An 18,184-nucleotide genomic window follows, 5' to 3' on the forward strand; every position below is an offset into this window, starting at 1 on the left:
TAAAATAATTAAAAAGGCTAAGGTAGTTGCTGCCAGACTCCAGAGTCACAGTGACTCTGAATCTGCTTAGTGCTAACTGTAGGGGAAGGCGAGAGAACTATGGGCCTCCTTTGCATAAGGAATTTTTCGCCTTTTAACGCTTGCTCAGAGTTAAGCAAGGGTTAAAAGACAAAAAATTCCTTATGCAAAGGAGGCACGTGATTCTCCTGCCTACTGACCTGGGAGCAGCAAATCATGCCTTGGCAGTCTTGCCTAAGTAAGTTGCTTTTTTATTTAATTTTTTACATTTTCATCATGGTGGGCGGACAAGAGGAGAGTTGAAATCCACACCTGGAAAAGATATGTGGATCGGACGGAGGGAGGGGGGGGATTCAAAATGATAATTTAATTTGTAATTTTTTGTGAGAAATTTGTGTGTGTGTGTGTGCGTGTGTTTCTTTTGGGGGGCAAGGCAGTGGAGCGCGGCAGCGGCAGGGACGTTCTCGCTGCTGTGTCCAACAGGCCAGGTGTCTCATGTTTATGTCTGCCATAAACGCAAGACGCCTGGCCTGTTGGACACAGCGGTGGCAGGGGGAGGAATGGGCTGGGTAGGCTGGCTGGCTGGGGAGGGGGGAGTCATGGCTGTTCAGGCCCCAGCGGCAGGGCTTTAAAGTGGTGGCAGACACCGGCGGCAGGACTTTAATGTCCTGGCACCGCATCCGTCATAGAGTGGCACCTGGTCCCGCTCTATGGCGGATGGCACCAGGACTTTAAAGCCCTGTTGCCGGGGCCCTGCCGCGGCAGCATGGCTTTAAAGTGGCGGCAGGCACTGGCGGCAGGACTTTAAAGTCCTGGTGCCATGTTTGCCATAGAGCGGGACCCAGTCCCGCTCTATGGTGGACGCGGTGCCGGGGCTTCGGCAGGGCTTTCGTGCTTGCCTCACCAGCCATGAAGCTCACCGCACATCACTGCCATATACAGTAATTTTACAGCTTTCTCTATAAGCTTTCCTTCTTAGCTTTTATAATTCTCCCTTCTGCGTCGCCTATAACCTAAAACAATTAAACAAACAACCTATAGTGAAATTAAGTTTCGAAATTTATTGGATTGAAAAGCTAAGACCTATTTTTTTTTCTTCCTTTTAAAATAGTTTTACTACACTGATGCTTTCATTCTTCAGATTAGTGCTTCAACATTTTAAGCTCTTCCTACAAGCCAACTAAGAAAGCAAGCTGCCGTCTTAGTGCAACTAAGTGCATCTGGACTGAATCCAGTTACATACGGGAGAGAATCCTAGTAAGTTAAGTGCTCACTGTTTCACTTTTAGTTAGACCTTTTTTTTTCAGCTTTAAGAAACAATTTCTCACTTCTAATATTAAGGCAACAACATGATGGTCTAAATCAGAGGTGTCAAAGTCGTCATGGTAGCATCACGTGATGTAGCGTGACTTTTTTGTTCTTCTTCAGGCGTGGGAGTGGCCAGTGGGTGATGCATCTGGCCATGGGTTTGACAGCAATAGTCTAAATAGTATAGAGATTAAGGTACCATGCTAGAAACCAGAAGATGCTAAGTTCTAGTTCCACCTTAGCTATGAAAGTTGGCTGGGTGACCTTGGGCCAGTCACTCACTCTTAGCCCAACTTACCTCATAGGGTTGGTTCTGTGAGGAAAATAGGCACCTTGAGTCAAGGTGGCGCAGTGGTTAAATGCAGCACTGCAGGCTACTTCAGCTGACTGCAGTTCTGCAGTTCGACTGTTCAAATCTCACCGACTCAGCCTTCCATCCTTCCGAGGTGGGTAAAATGAGAACCCGGATTGTTGTTGGGGGCAATATGCTGACTCTATAAAGGGCTTAGAGAGGGCTGAAAGCCCTATGAAGCAGTATATAAGTCTAACTGCTATTGCCATTGATATTGTGAAAAAACCATAAAGGGGGGATAGAAATAAATGAATAAAAATCTATCTAGCTTTTCTTCTTTTCCCATGTTTCTTTCCTTATTTTTTTCCTCTATCAACTTTTTTCTCCATTGTAAAGAAATAGAAACCCCAGGATACATAGTGAGCTATGTCTCGGTCTACTCCTAATGATCCCCAAAAAACTGTAAAGCTGCTCAGACATCATATTTATCAGCATCTGGAGCATTGAAATTACCCCAATTCAGTCTAATTCAAAAGGTGGGTGATCTATGGCTATTTAAATGCTCACAAAATACAAGCAGAAAAATAGGGACCACCTTTGGTGGGAAGGTAACAGCGTTCTGGGCACCTTCGGCATTTAGTCATGCCAGTCGCATGACCATGGAGACATCTTCAGACAGCGCTGGGTCTTCAGCTTTGAAACAGAGATGAGCACTGCCTCCTAGAGTCAGGAACAACTGGCACATATGTGTGAGGGGAACTTTTACCTTTCCCTTATACCCTTCCTTATACACACCCAGTTTTTTGTTTTCCTAATTATTTTGTTGTCGAGGCTCTAATTAAAAAGAAGCTATCTATTTTGGGGGGCACATGAAACCCCTTCACCTCCTCCTGATTTAAACAAATCAAATCTTTAAATAGGACCCAAGTGGTTGCTTTATTTAATTCTAGAACAGTACCTTTGACACTTCCTTGTACACAGCTACAGTCTCCTCATACACCTTCATTAACACTTTTCAAATATTTGAGCAGCGATTTGGTAACTATCATAATTATCTCCTGTGCAATTGTTATCCAACTAACATCGCACATCAGATTCTATCATCTCTTTCTCTCTCCCTCCCTCTCGCTCATTTTAACACTCAATTATTTTTCCCCAGTGAAGGAACTCCAACACTGTTACAATATTTCACCAAAGCAGAGTGATAAAATTGCATACTGCAGTAGGAGAAAGGAAAGGTGGGGAGAGGACCTGAAATGTGTTCAAGACTTTTGAAGCAAACAGCAGGAGAGGCTGGAGATGAGCTAGAAGAAAAGATCAATAAATCGTAGATGGAGCCAAATTTTAAATTGGGTAGCCAATAGCTGGTATCTGAATGAAGATCTGGTTCCTTGAGAATCAAAAATTGAACATTTCCTCATAAGGAAATATAACTGTATGAGAATGCTTTCATTTTCTTATTTTGATAGTTTTAGTCTCCTTGTAAGCCCAAATCAAGTGCAGTGATTTTAAATGAAGGACATGGACTTTAGAAGAAGAGAGAAATAGCTACATTTAATTAATCTTGTGTGTGTGTGTGTGTGTGTGTGTGTGTGTGTGTGTGTATGTATGTATGTATGTGTAAATAAATAAATAAAGGTGTATACACACACACACACACACATATTCCCATTGCACATATGTGGTAGTTGTTCCTGACTCTAGGGGGCAGTGCTCATCTCCATTTCAAACGAGAAGAGCAAGCTCTGTCCGAAGACGTTTCCATGGTGATGTGGCCTGCATGATTAAACACAGAAGGTGAACAGAATGCTGTTATCTTCCCACCAAAGGTGGTTTCTATTTTTTCTACTTGCATTTTTACATGCTTTCAAACTGCTAGGCTCTCAGAAGTTGGGACAAGTAACGGGAGCTCACTCCATTACATAGTGCTAGGAATTCGAACCGCTGAACTGCTGACCTTTCTGATTGACAAGCTCAATGTCTTAGCCACTGAGCCACCGCATCCTTAATAGATAGACAGATAGATAGAGATAGAGATAGAGATAGAGAGAGAGAGAGAGAGAGAGAGAAAGAGAGAGAGAGAGAGAGAGAGAGAGGCAGGCAGGCAGGCAGGCAGGCAGGCAGGCAGGCATATAGAGAGATAGATAGAGATAAGAGATATGGAATTTGGAATTATATATGAAATTACCCTTGTCAGATCTCATATTCTGAACACAACACATCTATACATAAAACCAGTAAGCATTAAAAAATCAGACCTTTTTTACCAGTTGAAACTGTGTTAGAAGTCCCTCATCAGATACAACTTGTTTGAATCCCTTGTGTAGGCCCTGCTGTACTAAGCAAAGTCCATAGGACACACGTTTCTGAGAAAAGCTATACATTACTCTATTTCTCTGCCCTTTTCACTCTGGTTCTCAGAGCGTCACATTTAGTGATAAAAATGCACCTCCAATGCAGAATATGTTCTTCTCCTTTGCTTTGTCTATATGTTCTGTTTGTTCATTCAGTAAATAACATTTACACGCAGTTGATTATCACAGAAACCACAGAATCAAAGAGAAGTTAGGGGTATCCAAGTTCTAATTACAGCTGAACACTCTTATCTCCTGCAAGCCTTTTAAGGTTTACCCGGAGACGTCCGCTCCTGAAAATCGGACAGCTCCAATCTAATGTACTCTGTTTAATAAACCGACTTCCTCATTATGCACCAGTTTCATGTTTGGATTGCTCTCATGGTATATGGTCTCAATTGCCCACCTGTGCAACCACACAGCACTTAATGGATTTCCTCAGATGTTACTAAGGGCATTGCTGGAAGTTAAGAAGATTACAAAGATGACCTTGTAAACATTTGGGTGGGGGTTTAACCCAAATAAAATGTAACACAACAGAAACCAGTTCAGTCTCTCCGGTCATCCCTGCTGGTGCAAAGACGTTAATAGGTTATGTGTGGGAGCAGGGAAACAATTTTCAATAGAGGTTCAGGAGCCCATAAAGACATTTACATCAAAATTAGTTCCATAGATAGCATAAAGTCTGTTTTCAATTAGTGTTCTCATCTTGTGAGTGAACAGATTTGGTATCGTGACACTCATATTATTCATCCAAATTTTGAGCTGGGTTTGCCTGAGATACGGTTCTTACAAGTTTCTATAACACACATTAAAATCTGGGCCATATGGATACCATCAAGCCAATTTAGATCTCCCTGATAAGAGTTGTGCTGTATTAGATGAAAAGCCAATAGTGTCAATCGCTTTTATCGCAATTCTGATTGATCAGATTTTGATCAGGATAACAACCTGCCTCTTTAGGTTCTCTAATAATCATTTACATAATTTACTAATAAGAAAGTTTTGATAAAAACCATGAAAGGAACTATTGTTGTTCCATTCATCTAACATCCTATTTAAAAAACAACAACCCAGGACAGTAGACATTCTCACAATGTTGCTACGGAATTTTGATTTGAAACCAGTTATGTTGAATAACTTCACCAAATCCAATTTAATGTGCTGAATGTAAATAGATGTCTTCAGATGAAATTGGTAGTTTAGTGAGGTTATGCACAATGTTACACAATTTAACCACACCAAAAATCTGATGCCATCTGAATTTATTCAACTGTCCAATGGACAATTCAAATTTGATTTGACTGGAGTCTCAGAGAGAATTTGAATCAAACTATATAAATCCATATCCATACCAATTGATATCTATTAACCTATCCTTCTACAGTGCACACAAGTTGAGCCACAGGTAAATTTAGCTTTCATATATATTTTCTACTCTTAGTGTAGGAAATAAGAACAGGAACTCCTGTTCAACGCATACCCCAAACTGTGTAAAATGTTACAAATAGAGAGACAAGAGAGACAAATGCTTTGAAAGGCACCAGAAACATTAAATACAAAACTACCCAACATGGATAAACTCCACAGCTAATTAAGTGGCAGACAGCATTTGAGGAAGTCACAGTTTTTAATCCAGTAACTAATGGCACTTTCAGGATCTAGCCCATCAATGGGTCTTAAGAAGCTTGTGGATAAAGCTGGTATTATAACCATTAGAACCATGTGCAACAAGGAGATTAAGGAATTATTTAGTTCTGGATCTGAACTAATATTCATTGGCAAATCTCTTTAGGAAATGAAATGGAAAGCTTTCATTTTGGGGGGAAAGCTATCCTTCTACAGTGCAAACAACTTGAGCCACAGGTAAACTTTCATTTTACACTGTTCATTTGAGAATGAAAGGGAAAGCTCCTGGTTGAGCCCTGATGCTTCAGCTAAGCATGCAGAAAACCCTAAATTCAGTGCCTGACATATCCAGTTAAAAGGCTTACATTTAGCGCACGGTGAAAGTAGCTGCACTTGGCATGAAACTCTAAAGAACTTTGCCTGCGAAAGATAGACAACTTGACCAGGAGATGTATACAATTCATTTTTTAAAAATCAGCTTATATTTTGGGATGTTGGGGAGATTTATGCAACATGAATAAATTCTTAATATTTAATTCATATTTGTAATAAGCCAATTTCTGGGCTATTTTTTGTCGGTTGGTTGGTTTTTAAACAAGAGAAATATGATGCTGTAAATTGCTGTCATATTTTCGGGTTTCAATTTGGAGGACTCCCAGTTTTGAAGTAGACCTCATGCTACATTCCATCTCTATGGCTTAGATAGATATCAAAGTAATGAGAGTCTGGTGTGAGACACCTTCTCGGTGACTGTATCCACATATGATAATGAAGAAAATATTTCTAAGTAAATTTATTCCATTGCTCCATAGGTACCAACAGTGATGGGACTCATCTCCCGGGGGATGAGTTTGCCTATCAAGATAAGGTGGACAGGTTGCTTTCATGGTGTGGAGACAACAACTTGGTCCTTAACACCAATGAGACCAAGGACCTTATAGTGGACTATAGAAGTAATAGATAAGACATCCAGCCCTTGCTTATCAATGGAGACCGAGTGGAGCAGAGGTGGGTTCCTACCAGTTCGCACCTATTCGGTAGAACCGGTTCGTCAAATCTACCAAACCGGTTAGAAGAGGTCCCACCAGTGGACCCGGAAAGCAGGCCACACCTACAGAAGAGGTTCCAAAATTTTTTGAAACCCACCACTGGCCAGGATCTTGTAACTTGACATCTTTAAGACTTGCATGCTTCAATGCCAGAGTTTCTGAATAGCTACTTGGACCGACCTAAGTACTAATTCATAATTTCATATCCGGTCACATGGGCAGCAAGCCACTCCCATTCGGTCACATGGGTGGCAAGCCACTCCCACAAAGGAGGCCACACCCACAGAGTAGGTTCCAACCATTTTTGAAACCCACCACTGGAGTGGAGCAAGTGTTCAGTTTTAAGGTTCTGGGTGTTATCATAAAGGAGAACCTGACCTGGGGCAACTCACATTGCAGCACTGGTTAAAAGGACCCAGCAGAGATGATACCACCTGAGACTTCTCAGAAAACAACAACTGAAAAACTGCTGGCGACCTTCTACTGCTGCACCTTATAGAGTAGGAAGCGAGGAAAACAGCCTCATCACAGCTGTTTCCATATCAGTTTGATATTTTCTTCCATAAATGGCAACAGAATAATCATTTTATTTTATTTTATTTTGGGGTATATTGCTCCAAACATTTTCAGGAAATGTTCGGGAAATGGCAGGAAGGAAGAGACAACAATCATCAGATTAGGTCAGGATTGTACAACTCTAGGATCAAATAATCAGAAAAAAAAGAATAGGAGGGATGGGCAGAGAGGAGAGGAGAGGCACATATATCTCTGGACATAGAAGAAGAGAAAAAAAGACAAAGGATAAGAGAAATGCATATCTCTGGGGTCACAGAAAAAGAACAAATAGGAAAAAAAGATATAAGAAATTAAGGATGAAACAGCTACATGTCTCTAGAATGACAATGGAAGCCACATAATGAGAAAACAATGATCCAGCAGGTCATGATTTTTCTAGTATGTGTATGTTTATATATTCAGGGACGTGGTGGCTCAGTGGCTAAGATGCTGAGCTTGTCGATCAGAAAGGTCAGCAGTTCAGTGGTTTGAATCCCTAGTGCCGCATAACGGAGTGAGCTCCTGTTACTTGTCCCAGCTTCTGCCAACCTAGCAGTTCGAAAGCATGTAAAAATGCAAGTAGAAAAATAGGGACCATCTTTGGTGGGAAGGTAACAGTGTTCTGTGCACCTCTGTCAATTAGTCATGACCACAGAAATGTCTTTGGACAGTGCTGGCTCTTTGGCGGAGAAGAGCACCGCCCCCTAGAGTTGGGAATGACTAGCACATATGCGCGAGGGAATGTTTATACATATGCGAGGGAATGTTTATAGGTATGGTGTCGAGATTAAAGCACCTGACTAGAAACTGGGAGACTGTGACTTCCAGAATCGTCTTGGCACAAATTCAGCTGTGTGATCTTGGAATTGAAGGCACTAATGTGGTAAATCTGCCACCTATCTGCACTTCTCAGGAAGGAAAAATATTTTTTTTTCCTCAGCGTATCTTTCTTTGTGATTTAAGTACAGTCAGTTAGGATAGAGTTCACCAGAGAGGTTTTTCTATAGTAAAAGAAAGGAGGCTATATATTCATCTCAGCCTCTAGTTAAGTGTAAGAATACGCACTCCTCTCATGTGCTTTTCTTTCAAATACTTCTTTCTGGAAAATGAAAATAGTAATAGCAAATTCTCTTTCACTGAAAATGTTTTTGGTTTTTTCCTGCAAAAACCTTAGAGATACTTTCTCTTTGCAAACAACTACTTTGTTACTCAGATCTGTAGCGTGCCCACCGTTGCCAAATATTCTCTGTATTTATTTCACTTCTGGTGAACATGCACATTATAAAATCTGCAATACTACTTTCTCAGAGAGGCAGTGAGAACTCGGTATCATTTGTATGTTTTATGAAAAGTCTCTGAAAAGTTTAAAATTTGGAGTGCCACAAACTGCTGGAAACTTTACCCTTCTTTGATCAGTTACTTCTGGCTCTCCAGCAAATGCATGTAAAACTTCATAAAAACACTCAGGGTGCCTATCATTTATTATCATGCTTATTGCTGAGAAGTATGTATGTATGTATGTATGTATGTATGTATGTATGTATGTATGTATGTATGTACACACAACTAGCTGATAACCCGGCATTGCCTGAGTATTTATTTATAGGGGGGAAATGCCCAGATCAAATATAATTTCTAATGTTGGATTTCCCCCCTTACCAGAGGGAGCCCCCTTGTGGAGTACTGTGAAGCTGTTACCATGGCAACTCCACTGTGATGTACAGTAGAAGCCATTTTACAGCAGTACAGTAGAAGTCATTTGAGGGCACAACAGGCTGTATTGTAACAGAACACACACCCTGAGCGGTATTAGGGGTGTCTTACTCCCACAGTAATTGTTTCCAGAGAGTAAGTCATTTATGTAAATAAATTACGGAATAAGTAAGTAAGTAAGTAAATAAATAAATAAATAAATAAATTCTCTAATACCAGCAAGAGACTGAATTTTAGGTCAAAAATTGTCTTCCAAAGAAGATTGAAATACATTGTATGTATTATGTTTTGAGTAGTCAGCGCTTCCAATTCAACAATATCATTCGTCAGGGAGGAAAAAAGCCCCTCTTATTTCTTGCAGTTTTAAGTATCTGTGAATTCATCTGAAATTTAAATAGGGCATTTTTATGGAAGGAAGGAAGGAGGGAGGGAGGGAGGGAGGGAGGGAGGGAGGGAAGGAAGGAAGGAAGGAAGGCCTAAGTATAAAATATGTAGAAATAAACAAAATTTAGCAATACACACACATGTAAGAAGCCACAAAAGAAATCATAATGCCTGAACCATTCAAAAGAAGATCAGAAGACATAACATTGTATAGCGCACCGAAGGACAATTTGAATCCAAAGAGTTCCACAATATTGTTTCTTGTAGTACAGTTCCTGAGTGGCTGTATTAAAAATGCAGATTCTGCTCTATGTCTGTATGTCTGTCTGTCTGTCTATCTGTCTGTCTGTCTGTATGTCTGTATGTATGCTTTTTTATATACATACATACATACATACATACATACATACATACACACACACAGACACAGACACAGACACAGACACAGACACACACACACACACACACACACATGCAAAGAGAGATTAAGAGAGAAAACATCTTCATAGACATCTTGTGCATTAGAAACATCACACCCTCCACACATTTAACTCCTCCTGTGCATTTAAAACCTCTTCTTCCTCAATTGAAATCTTAAAATGCAGAGATAAAAATGATTCTGACTTAATTCCCTGAACTCTAAAGACAGATTGCAATGTTACTTGCATGCTCTCACATGATTAAAATGGTAATCTTCAAGTTTTATTGTTCTGTTTTAAGGATAAACTATGCAAAGATAGGGCACTTTTATCTTAAAAAATCAAGCATATATTTCACTCATCCCTTATCTATTGTCATTCTCAGCCAAATCTAGAATCTAAACATGTGAAGCTGCATTTTTCCCTCATTCAGTACTATGGAAACTCCTCCCTTCTCTCCTGCTTCCTGTTAGTTCTTCTTCTCCCTTGGCTTTTATAGCCTTCAGGCAAGGTTTTTACATTTTTTCAAGACCTTGTTTGCTAAAAATGGCACAGGAACCTGCTTTGAACCATATTATTGTGGTTCATTCAAGCCTAATATATAACCTAAGCCCTGAAGACTACACAGTGCTTCCCAGAGTCTTGCGGATAGTCCCACGTATCTCCACAATGGTTACCAAATGGTAAATAGTAATGTGAGAGAAATACACAAGGAGTCCTTATCCCAAAGGTTCTAGAGCCATGTTAGCGAACATATGAAACATGTGCTAGAAGAGGCACACGGGGCCATCCCATGTGGGATGCACAGCCTCGCTATCTCCTGTTCTGCGTTCCTGTGCCCACATGCGTGCTGGCCAGCTGGCCTTCACATGCATGGCGCACCAAAACCCAGAAGAGCATTCCATCGCACATGTGTGTGCTGGCACCGAAACTTCTCGGTTTCTGGCACACGCATGCATGAGGGCCAGTTGTTCATCAGGCACACACATGCGCCAGAAACTGGAAGTTTGGGTGCCAGCACACACATGTGCGATGGAATGTAAAAGGTTAGCCTTCACTGATTTAGAGTCTACTCTGACGGACTCTCCAAGGCTAGGAGGAAAACATATTTCATGACACTCCTTGAGAAGACAGATTTAGAATAAGAATATTGATTTAAGTATTGGACTAAAACTGGGCATATTCAGATGCTCAGCCACAAACTTAAGCTGGACTTTAAAACTTAATTACAGCAGAAAGTCCATAAGTGGGGAGAATCTTGAACCCTGCCTTAAGATCTTTACTAGGCTATAAATGAAACTAATTACTAAAAAAGAAAAAGAAAAAAAAAAGAAAAAAATATCAATCCAAACTGTCAGAGATTAAAAACATAAGTCTCTTAGGTGTAAAACACATATCTTCTCAGTAACATTTTCCTGTCTAAATCTATGTGTAAGTTAGTAAATTGGATCATTTTTGTAATCACAAGTAATAACATAAGAATGCCATAAAATTCAATAAAATAATAAATAGTTTCTCTGTGTACAAAACTTTTTTTGCCTCCATAAAGTACAACAACTGAGGTTTTAAGACTGTAAAAATAATTTGTGTTCGCAAACTAGACCAAAATGAATTCCTGTTCTTCATAAAGCAGACTAGTTAAATACAATGAGCTATTTGCTTGTTTTTCCACATACCACCTTAGTTGCCTCAACAAAATTTATAAATGTCCTTCTTTCATTTTAATGTTCCTATTTTGTCAGCCTTTTGGGTGGAAGAGTGAGAAATGACTCACCTATTTATGCTCTACAAATTGAGTAATGTTAGCAGCCATCCACCTACACATTCTGTTTAAATGCAGGACACAAAACAGCATTGGAGTAGCATCCCCCCCCCATGTTACATTTGAAAGTTAGTTGACATTCCAAATCACTTACCTGTGTGTGGCTCAACGGAAAAATAAGGTTGCCCTTCCAAAATACTGTAGACAAGCTTCGCACTATTTCCGTAAACAGGATCATCTGCATCGGTAGCTGTCACTTTAGTAACGTAAGTACCTAAGAAACAGAAAAGAAACAATATTGGATTTTGGCTTGGAAATATGTGCCTGCCAAATATCAGTGACTTTATAACTTTGAAGGGTCACTAAACAAAAGGGAGTTGTAAATTGAGGACTACCTGGAATCAAGGAAGCAAAATAGAAATAAATCAACAGAATGAAACATTTGTGTTTAGAGACAACAAGTCTCTTATTACAAATGAAGAAAACAGTGGAATCTTTCAGCAAGACAATGATCTGATTCGTACATTCAAACAAGCCAAGAAAACTAGGAAAGCATGAGAAAGGCTTGGGAATGGTCTACAAACTCCCCAGATTTGAATATCTCAAATAGGCAGAGTCTTTAAGGTTATGTAAGAATCATAGCTGGGTATTCAGCAGGTTCTGACCAGTTCTGGAGAACCGGTAGCGGAAATGTTGATTAGTTCGGAGAACTGGTAAATACTACCTCTGGCTGGCCCCACCCCTGTCTATTCTCTGAGTCCCGAGTCCCAGCTGATCGGGAGGAAATGTGGATTTTGCAGTAAACTTTCCCTGGAATGGGAAAGGGATGGAGATTTTACAGTATCCTTCCCCTGCCTCGCCAACCAACCCACGCCCACCAAGCCATGTCACACCCAAAAAGCCACACCCACAGAACCTGTAATAATAATCCCACCACTGATAAGAATGTTTCTAATCTGGAAGTATGCTTCAAGAAAGAAGAGAGGAAGGGGGAATCCAAATTAGTAGAAAAAATATTTAAGTCGGCTACGGGAAATGTTTTAAAGTCATTGTTTTTGTCAAAGGAATCATTGTAAAGAACTCCCAAATTGGTTAAAGGAGAATCTAGTTTGTGGTTTTCTTTCATGATGTCTTTGAAAATAGATTTAACTCAAGTTGGGCAAAATAAAGAAAAAGCTCATCAGCTCATGAAAGAAGAAACAGATAAATCCATGCAGGTACCTCCCAAGCTTTTAGAAGCCGAAATATAAATATAATTCTTCTAGTAATCATACTAACAGAATAAGAAAGTAGGATGACCATTTACCTGGAAGATAAATATCTATTCTTCATATCATACCCATACAGTCCTGTACATAGTAAATATTGCATTGATCTTGCTTTAATGGTGGTAGATTCAGTAGTAAGAGGTTTATCCTTGCAAGCATTCATTGATTTAATTAGATTTATTAGGCTGCACACAATAGCATTGTTTTATCTCAAGGAGATCTTTTGCATTGAGCAATAGCACACACTTGCTTGATGCTTCCATTAGAATTGTCAAGACAGGGGTGAACTGCCTTGATCCAGGGCAGGGGTGTCAAACTGGATTTCTTTGAGGGCTGGATCACAACTGTAGTTCTCCTCTGTAGGGTGATGGTTGATGGTGGCGAAAAGAGTGGGCGGGTTGTGGAGGGAGCAGAATGGATGCCTCCTGCAGCACTCTGTCAGCCCAAAACAGGCCACGTGTCCCATTTTTACCCCAGTTTTTGGCCAGTTTTGATCCATTTTTGGCCCAGTTTTGGGCTGTTTTTCAGCCCATTTTCAGCCTGGTTTGGGCCCATTTGTGGTCTGTTTTGACCTCTTTTGGGTGTATTTTTTCAGCCCATTTTGGGCCCATTTTTCAGCCCAGTTTCGGCCGGCAGAGTGCCGCAGGACAACATGGAGGGTGAAAACGAGGCGCGAGGGGCTGCATGCACCCTGTTTTAGCTGCTAGAGGCACCGCAGGCCTGTCCCTTCATACTCCCAGGTCAGTCCTGCAGGCCAGATTTAAGCACCCTTTAGGCCGGATCTGGCCCATGGGACTTGAGTTTGACACCCCTGATCAAGGAGCTTCCCTTTGCAAAAAGTGGTTTCTGCACATGTGATATGTGACTCCAGAAACCAGATTTGACAGGCAAGGCAAAGCACAGCATTCACTTTGCTCTGCCAATTAGAAACCGTGTGTTGTGACACTTTTCAAAAGAGCTCAGAAATCTGCTTTAATCAAAGTGAAGTGTCCCTTTGAGGCTTTCTGAAGCCCTAATATTTATATGCCATCCTTTTGTTTTTGTTTTTGTTTTTTTGTTTTTCAATCCACCGCACATACAACACTGAGTAGCTCTATCCTAAAATGTTAATTCAACAATATAAATACAATATTTTAAAGCCACACTCCTTTCCGCATTCAAAGGGCTAATCTGAAAAAAAATGCATCAACATTTTAAAAGCAGACGATAATCACCATTCCCAGCTCCGCAGATCACATTGAACAGTTTGGGAATTAAAATTAGAAAGCCTTTTGCATCAGTTCGTCGAGCCATATAATACAGATAAAATCCAAAAAAGTTTTATCCTGAAGATCTAAAGAATTTGAAAGATGAAGCATCAAGAACAAAACCTGAATTGTTTTTATTAGGTATAGTATCAGGAAAAAAATGATAAGAAAAGTATGTATTTAATATTACATGTCTTAACAGCAGTGAGCATTATTTTTGTACAATATTTGAAAAACGAAGTTATAATGCCAGGTGAATGAATAGTCAAGAAGATACTAAATTGTGCAGAAAAAAATGTGTAGGATATTATCAAACATGGGATTTATTTTACCAATGGTTGGAAAAAAAGGGTGGAGATTAAGAATGTAATTTGTAGTGTTAAGCAAATTAAATATCTAGATAACATGATGTTTATTAAGCACTAAGAAATGTATTTTATAGGACATCAATAAAAGAGAAAAGAAAAAGAAAAGCAGGATAAAATGAAAGAGCCCCTAACACAACCAGGTTAGTAAGTAAGTTACCAAGCAAATACATCTGCTGGAATATTATAATTAAAATTTTGTTTCTACTGAGATCCACTTTACGACTGAAAGTGATAGCATCTAAAATAGGGATCTTGGCACATTGGTTACTTTGTTTTGGGGAAGGCAATCTCTGTTTTGGATCTAATTCTGAAGTGGCCAAATGGCAATGATGACCATGATATATTGATTTTTGATAATATTTCTAGGTGGACCTCAAACCGTATAACACAATGCAATAAATATTAAAGCTTAAGTTATGATCGAAGAAATGAAGCTGTACTGTAACTTTAAATGAAGAAAGTATAATAAGCCATTCACAAAGACAACAGGTGATTAAAGAAAACCCATTCCAATCAATTGTGTATTAAGAACAGAATAAAATGCAATGAACTCCCTCTTTCCCCACTCCAAATAAATATTAGAACCTGGAATAGATAACTATTGGTAGCCAAATCTTTAAAAATGGCAAATCACAATGAAATGAGAACGGATTAGGCATTCCAAAAGCCAAATGTATTTAAAAGAAATGCAATTTCAAATAAATACCTTTCAGGTAAAAATGTCTAAAACTGGTAATGTGGCATATTAGAAATCCTAATAGTGTATAGAAATTATATCAATTAAAAAAACCTGAACCAAACTAATTACTAGCAGAAAAATTAATGATAGCAAAAGAACAGAAAATACAATCAGATATTATTGTAAATAACAACAGCAACAACAACATTGAAAGAATATCTGAAGAACAGGATCTTTGGCCTGCCACACTCTCTTCCTTTAGTATGCTGTTTCATTAGTGGGGTAATTGGGAGGGGAAATAGTAAGGAGTAGAATTGTAAAATGTGTTGTGGTCAAAATAAAACATTCCTTTCTAGAAGCCCAAGGACATCCTTTGTCTCCGCACCTCGGCACCTGACTGAAACTAGATGGGTGGAAATGCCAGTATGGAGTGGAAGATTGGACCATGTGATGGACTTGTGGGTGTGGGGGGAAAGCTTTGCCTTGAACTCTGATTTAATTCTGGATGAGATTTGGAATGCTGACACTTGGATATTTGGAAATTGTTTGATATTTATCATGGATGTGTCCCAGGGTCATGTGTCTCTCTGACAAGCAATGTCCACAGGGGAGCCAGATTCACTTAAGACCCATGTTACTTACTTAACAACTGCTATGATTCACTTAACAATGAGGGCAAGAAAGATGATATAATGGGGCAAAAGTCACTTAACAACTGTCCCACTCTGCAACAGAAATTTTGGGGTGAATTGTGGTTGTAAGTCGAGGACTACCTGTGCACAAGAAAAACTTATTGAAAACCAGAGGAAGCGAACTGGACTACAAGAAAGACCAAAGGCTGTGCGGATCTGGATGGGGAGGAACAGGCTCAAGCTCAATCCCTCCAAGACTGAGTGGCTGTGGTTTCTGTCATCCCAATTTGTGCATCTTGTTCCATCATTGATGATAGGGAGAGAAATTTTAGCCCCCTCAGAGAGGGCCCGCAATCTGGGAGTCCTCCTGGATACGCAGATTAGTTTAGAAGAACACCTAACGGCCGTGACCAGGGGGGCTTTTTATCAGGTTCGCCTGGTACGTCAGTTGCGCCCCTTCCTGGATCGGGATGCTCTGTGCACAGTCACTCATGCCCTCGTCCTTTCTCGCCTGGACTACTGTAATGCTCTCTACATGGGGCTTCCCTTGAAGAGCTCCTGGAGGCTTCAACTGGTCCAGAATGCGGCTGTACCACTTTTAGGCGGCCTGCACTGGTTGCCGGTTTTCTTCCGGGTGCGATTCAAGGTACTAATTATGACCTTTAAAGCGCTCCATGGCTTAGCCCCAGGATACCTGCGAGACCACCTACTGCCACCAGTAGCCTCCCACCGTCCAGTGTGATCCCACAAAGTTGGCCTCCTCAGGGTGCCGTCGGCCAGACAGTGTCAGCTAGCGACCCCCAGGGGGGGAGAGCCTTCTCTGTGGGAACGCCTTCCCTCTGGAATGAGCTGCCCCTGGAGCTTTGTATAATCCCCAACCTCCGGTCCTTCCGACGCGCCCTAAAAAGTTGGCTTTTCCAGCAAGCCAGCCTGGCCTGAACAAAACAAAATAAATTATTGATCATTGTTAATTTTAATTCGATTTTTTTAAAAAATGTTATTGTCAATTCTAATTGGGTTTGTTTGTGATATTCTATTTAATTTTTTTTAACTTTTGTATTTTGTGTTTCTTTTAATGTTGTACGCCGCCCTGAGTCCTTGGGAGAAGGGCAGCATATAAATCTAATAAACCAAACCAAACCAAACCAAACCAAACCAAATGAAGAATAGAGAAGAGACAAGGCAAGGCAAAGTATTACATGGCCATGACACAAATAAGATAGCTAGATAAGCAGATAATAACGAGACCTAACAGCAGCAAATATGAATGAAGAGAAAACGGAGATAATTCTGGTTGCACAAGGCCAAGCCTTAAGAACAATGCATAAAAAGCCAGAATAACAACTGCAAGAAAACGCCACCTCTGTAAAGAAGCTGAAGAAAAAGTGGACCATATAGTTAGCTGTTGCAAGAAGATTGCACAGACTGACTGCAGAAAATAGCATGACAAAGTAGCATCAATGGTATATTGGAAGATCTGCAAGAAATGTTGTTTGTTGGGCATCTACCAGCCAGGCAACGAGGAAGGCTTAAACAAGAAAGTAGCTTTGAGTTGTTGCCCAGCTTCAAGAGACTTAGGATTGACCCCCTCATCTAAGTTCCATGGAATATTGTCTGTCTGTTCCCAAGACAAAGCCATCTCGGGAGATTCTTGTATTATAGTAGAATGCAATAAATTAATTGACTTCAACCCTTCACATGTCATCCGGTTGTTTATGCCTGATGTTATTTGCCTGAAAGCAAGAACTGATGGGACCATTAAAGATATAAAGTAGTAGAAAATTAAGAAGCTTTGAGCCTTTACAATTCAAACAGATAATTCTACATAATACCCCAGATTTAAAAATTGTTGACAAGAAATACAAAAAGGTTTGGATAGTGGGCATCGCAGTATTTCAAGACAGGAGAATAGAAATGAAAGAAAAATTAGAGGAAAAATTCAAAATACAAAGACTTGCAAATAATAGCAGAACAATAATTAAAGAAAGGAAAGGTAGTGCCAGGAGCAATAGGCAGCTTGAGTGCAATTACAAAACATCTGGTGAACCATTTGAACACTATCGGCATTGACAAAATCACCATCAGTCAATTACAAATTGCAGCTGTACTTATAATGGCTTGCATCCTGCAACAATACCTTTAAATATCTTAATATTTAATTGGAATTAAATTGTAATATCTGCCTATCCCAGATCTTTGGAAATGACTTGATAGGTAGATAAAAATGCCAAATCCAGTCTAAGCAACTGGCTCATAATCATAATTGGAAAAGGGGAAGGAAGGAAGGAAGGAAGGAAGGAAGGAAGGAAGGAAGGAAGGAAGGAAGGAAAGAAGGAAGGAAAATTACAAAGTAAGCTTTCTAGATCTAGCCAGATTCTTCAAGGCAGAAGACTAAGGTCATATTCTCCATCTCCTTAACAATTCAGAAATCTGGAACTATAAAAACATCAAAAAAGCTCTTAGCAGCTTGAATAGCATCTTCAGAGGGTGATACAAGATACAAGCTG

At 40.0% G+C, this 18,184-nt stretch overlaps 1 protein-coding gene across 5 annotated transcripts in view; it reads right to left on the minus strand.

Annotated features, from left to right (window-relative positions):
• Positions 1-18,184, minus strand: part of CDH8 (cadherin 8) — a 258,031-nt gene that overhangs the window by 117,286 nt on the left and 122,561 nt on the right. For all 5 annotated transcript variants that reach the window (XM_087729070.1, XM_087729067.1, XM_087729066.1 and 2 more), the window contains one exon: positions 11,638-11,757. In XM_087729070.1, coding sequence (XP_087585196.1) covers positions 11,638-11,757 — 120 coding nt within the window. The remainder of the gene's footprint in view (positions 1-11,637; positions 11,758-18,184) is intronic.

Source organism: Thamnophis sirtalis, unplaced genomic scaffold (genome assembly GCF_051295495.1).
Source record: "Thamnophis sirtalis isolate CommonGarterSnake01/CBP01778 unplaced genomic scaffold, rThaSir2_p1.2 scaffold_14, whole genome shotgun sequence".
NCBI classification, from domain to species: domain Eukaryota; kingdom Metazoa; phylum Chordata; class Lepidosauria; order Squamata; family Natricidae; genus Thamnophis; species Thamnophis sirtalis.